Source organism: Geospiza fortis, unplaced genomic scaffold, assembly GCF_000277835.1.
Source record: "Geospiza fortis unplaced genomic scaffold, GeoFor_1.0 scaffold319, whole genome shotgun sequence".
NCBI classification, from domain to species: domain Eukaryota; kingdom Metazoa; phylum Chordata; class Aves; order Passeriformes; family Thraupidae; genus Geospiza; species Geospiza fortis.
Window position 1 is genome coordinate 543,061 of NW_005054576.1, and position 3,270 is coordinate 546,330.

General features: G+C 42.7%; 1 protein-coding gene across 2 annotated transcripts in view; it reads left to right on the forward strand.

Annotated features, from left to right (window-relative positions):
* ELP3 (elongator acetyltransferase complex subunit 3) overlaps nt 1–3,270 on the forward strand; it is a 104,352-nt gene that overhangs the window by 35,677 nt on the left and 65,405 nt on the right. For both annotated transcript variants that reach the window (XM_031064266.1, XM_031064267.1), the window contains exon 5: nt 2,988–3,149. In XM_031064266.1, the coding sequence (XP_030920126.1) occupies nt 2,988–3,149 (162 nt within the window). The remainder of the gene's footprint in view (nt 1–2,987; nt 3,150–3,270) is intronic.

The following is a 3,270-nucleotide window of genomic DNA, read 5'->3' on the forward strand; positions in this document are numbered from 1 at the left end:
AGGGATCCCATCCCAAACCATTCCGGGATTCTGGGATCCAGGACACTCAGGATCCATCCCCAGGGATTTTTATGGGATTTGGGGATGGAAAAGGGAAGGGAGACCCTTCCTGGAGTCCCCAATTCCCAGGGAATTCCCAAAATTCCTTCCCAGAGAAGAGTCAGACTTTGGAATGGGATGGGATTGAAGCTCCACGGATGCCATCAATGGAATTCCGGGATTCTGGGATCCCGGACACTCAGGATCCATCCCAAGGGGTTTTTATGGGATTTGGGGATGGAAAAGAGAAGTGGAATCCTGAATTCCAGTGTTTCCAGCTCACCTCCAGCACTGAAAAATGTGAAAATTGAATACAAAACCAGCATCAGATCGATTTTCTTTTTTTTAATAAAATATCAAATATAATTTAGTTGTACAATGCAGCTTTGTGCTGGGTAATAATCCCCAGTTCAGCTTTTTGCGATAATTCCCTCCAGAACGTGTCAGGTTATGGAAATCCACTTTTAATTCAGCTTTTCATTCCTGTCCGCTTCTGACATTTCTTGTGTTTGCCTTCCAAAGCGATAAAATCCCCGCCTTGCTCGCGGGTCGTGAACGAAACAGATTTTCCTTTTGCAAGTAGGAGAAAGTGTTGAATATCTCTGAATTCAAGAGGGGAGAAAAACCACCGCCAAAAAAATCAAATTTCTCTTTCTTTCTTCTGGAAACCACAGGGAATTCATTGTTTTTATCTCCCCTCTGTATTTCCACCCTGATTTTTGGTGTTCATAGGAGCAGCTTCCCTTTGGCCCAAGGTAGCTGAAAACTTTTTTTTTTTGTCCTTTTTCACTCCAATTTTGGGGTTTTTTTTGCCCTTTTTCACTCCAATTTTTTTTTTTGCCCTTTTTCACTCCAATTTTTGGGGTTTTTTTTGCCCTTTTTCACTCCAATTTTTGGGGGTTTTTTGCCCTTTTTCACTCCAATTTTTGGGTTTTTTTTGCCCTTTTTCACTCCAATTTTTGGGGTTTTTTTGCCCTTTTTCACTCCAATTTTTGGGGTTTTCTTGCCCCTTTTCACTCCAATTTTTGGGGTTTTTTTTGCCCTTTTTCACTCCAATTTTTGGGTTTTTTTGCCCTTTTTCCCTCCAATTTTTGGGGTTTTTTTTGCCCTTTTTCACTCCAATTTTTGGGGGTTTTTTTGCCATTTTTCCCTCCAATTTTTAGGGGTTTTTTGCCCTTTTTCACCCCAATTTTTTTTTTTTGCCCTTTTTCCCTCCAATTTTCATTTTCTCGTTTAATTTTTGCGCCTCACGTCTCACCGAGCGGAGCCTGCTGCTCGTGGATCACGTTTGGCGACGTTTGCCCTGACGTGAGGAGCAGTCGCTGCTCTCGCCCTGTCAGATTAGTGAGCCACAAACTCGGAAATGCTTTTATTTGATTCATTTATTCATTTTTCAATTCCTCTTTTGACAGCCTGTCCCCCAAATCTCTCAGTATTTCTATAAATTTCAACACTTCGAAATGAGTTCATATTTTTTTAATGAATTTGAACCCACTTGGGGATTTTTTTTGTTGGTTTTTTTTTTTGAAGTTTAAGGGATTTTGATCAGGGATTTTTTTTTTTCCCCTCTCTCACAGGTCACTGATTTCCCATTTCTCATGAGGAATGGGATTTTTTTTACCAGCTGGAGTAATTAATTAATCTTTGTTAGACCTCCAATGATAAAAAGCACAAAAGGAGGAAAAAATGTGGGTTTTGTGGGATTCCTTCAGTGAGGCTGGAAAAGGGATTTTTGGTGGGATTTTTCATGGCTATCCTGGCGAATCCCCTCCAGGCTGCCACGGTTCTTTGTGACCCAAAACAACGGCCAGAGTGTGTTAATTACAACCCGAATTAATTAACACACCCCAGATTGGATTAATGCGCGTTCCTGTGCGTCGGTTCACCCACGGATCACCAAAACACCGCAGGAGATTTCACCTGTAATCCTTAAAAACTCTCACCTGGAGGATTCCAGAAACCTTTCCTGAGTTCACTTCAAACCCAAAACTGGTGGGTTTTACCCAGGGATGGGATTTTTCCATGCAGGAGAGGAATAAAGGGTAAATTTTAACATTTAATTCCTTAAAAGGACACCAGAAACTCTTCCTGAGTTCACTTAAACCCAAAACTGGTAGAATTTAACCGGAAATGGGGTTTTCCCTGCAGGTACTCGGAGAGGAATAAATATTAAATTTTACCCTTTAATCCTTAAAAACTCTCACTTGGAGGATTCCAGAAACTCTTCCTGAGTTCACTTCAAACCCAAAACTCAATGAATTTTTACTGAGGATGGGATTTTTCCCTGCAGGAGAGGAGTAAAGGTTAAATTTTACCCTTAATCCTTAAAAGGATACCAGAAACCCTTCCTGAGTTCACTTAAACCCAAAATTGGTGGGTTTTAACCAGAAATGGGATTTTTCTCTACAGGTACTCGAAGAAGAATAAATGATAAATTTTACCCTTTAATCCTTAAAACCCTCACCTGGAACACACCAGAAACTTCACCCAAGTTCACTTAAAACCCAAAACTCAATGAATTTTTACTGAGGATGGGATTTTTCCATGCAGGAGAGGAGGAAAGGTTAAATTTTAACATTTGATTCCTTAAAAGGATACCAGAAACTCTTCCTGAGTTCACTTAAACCCAAAACTGGTGGATTTTAACCAGAAACGGGGTTTTCCCTGCAGGTACTCGGAGAGGAATAAATATTAAATTTTACCCTTTAATCCTTAAAAACTCTCACTTGGAGGATTCCAGAAACTCTTCCTGAGTTCACTTCAAACCCAAAACTGGTGGATTTTAACCAGGGATGGGATTTTTCTCTACAGGTACTCGGAGAGGAATAAATGATAAATTTATCCCTCTAATCATTAAAACCCTCACCTGGAACACACCAGAAACTCCTCCCAAGGTTACTTAAAGCCCAGAGCTGCTGGATTTTGAGCAGAGCTGTGTGTTCCTGCAGGTACTCGGAGCGGAGCCTGACGAGGTGCGTGGGGATCACCATCGAGACGCGGCCGGACTATTGCCTGCGGCCGCACCTGAGCGCCATGCTGGGCTACGGCTGCACGCGCCTGGAGATCGGCGTGCAGAGCGTCTACGAGGACGTGGCCAGGGACACCAACAGGTCAGGGACACATCCCGGGGACACCATTCCAGGGACACCATCCCGGGTCAGGGACACCATCCCAGGGACACCATCCCGGGGCAGGGACACCATTCCAGGGACACCATTCCAGGGACACCAT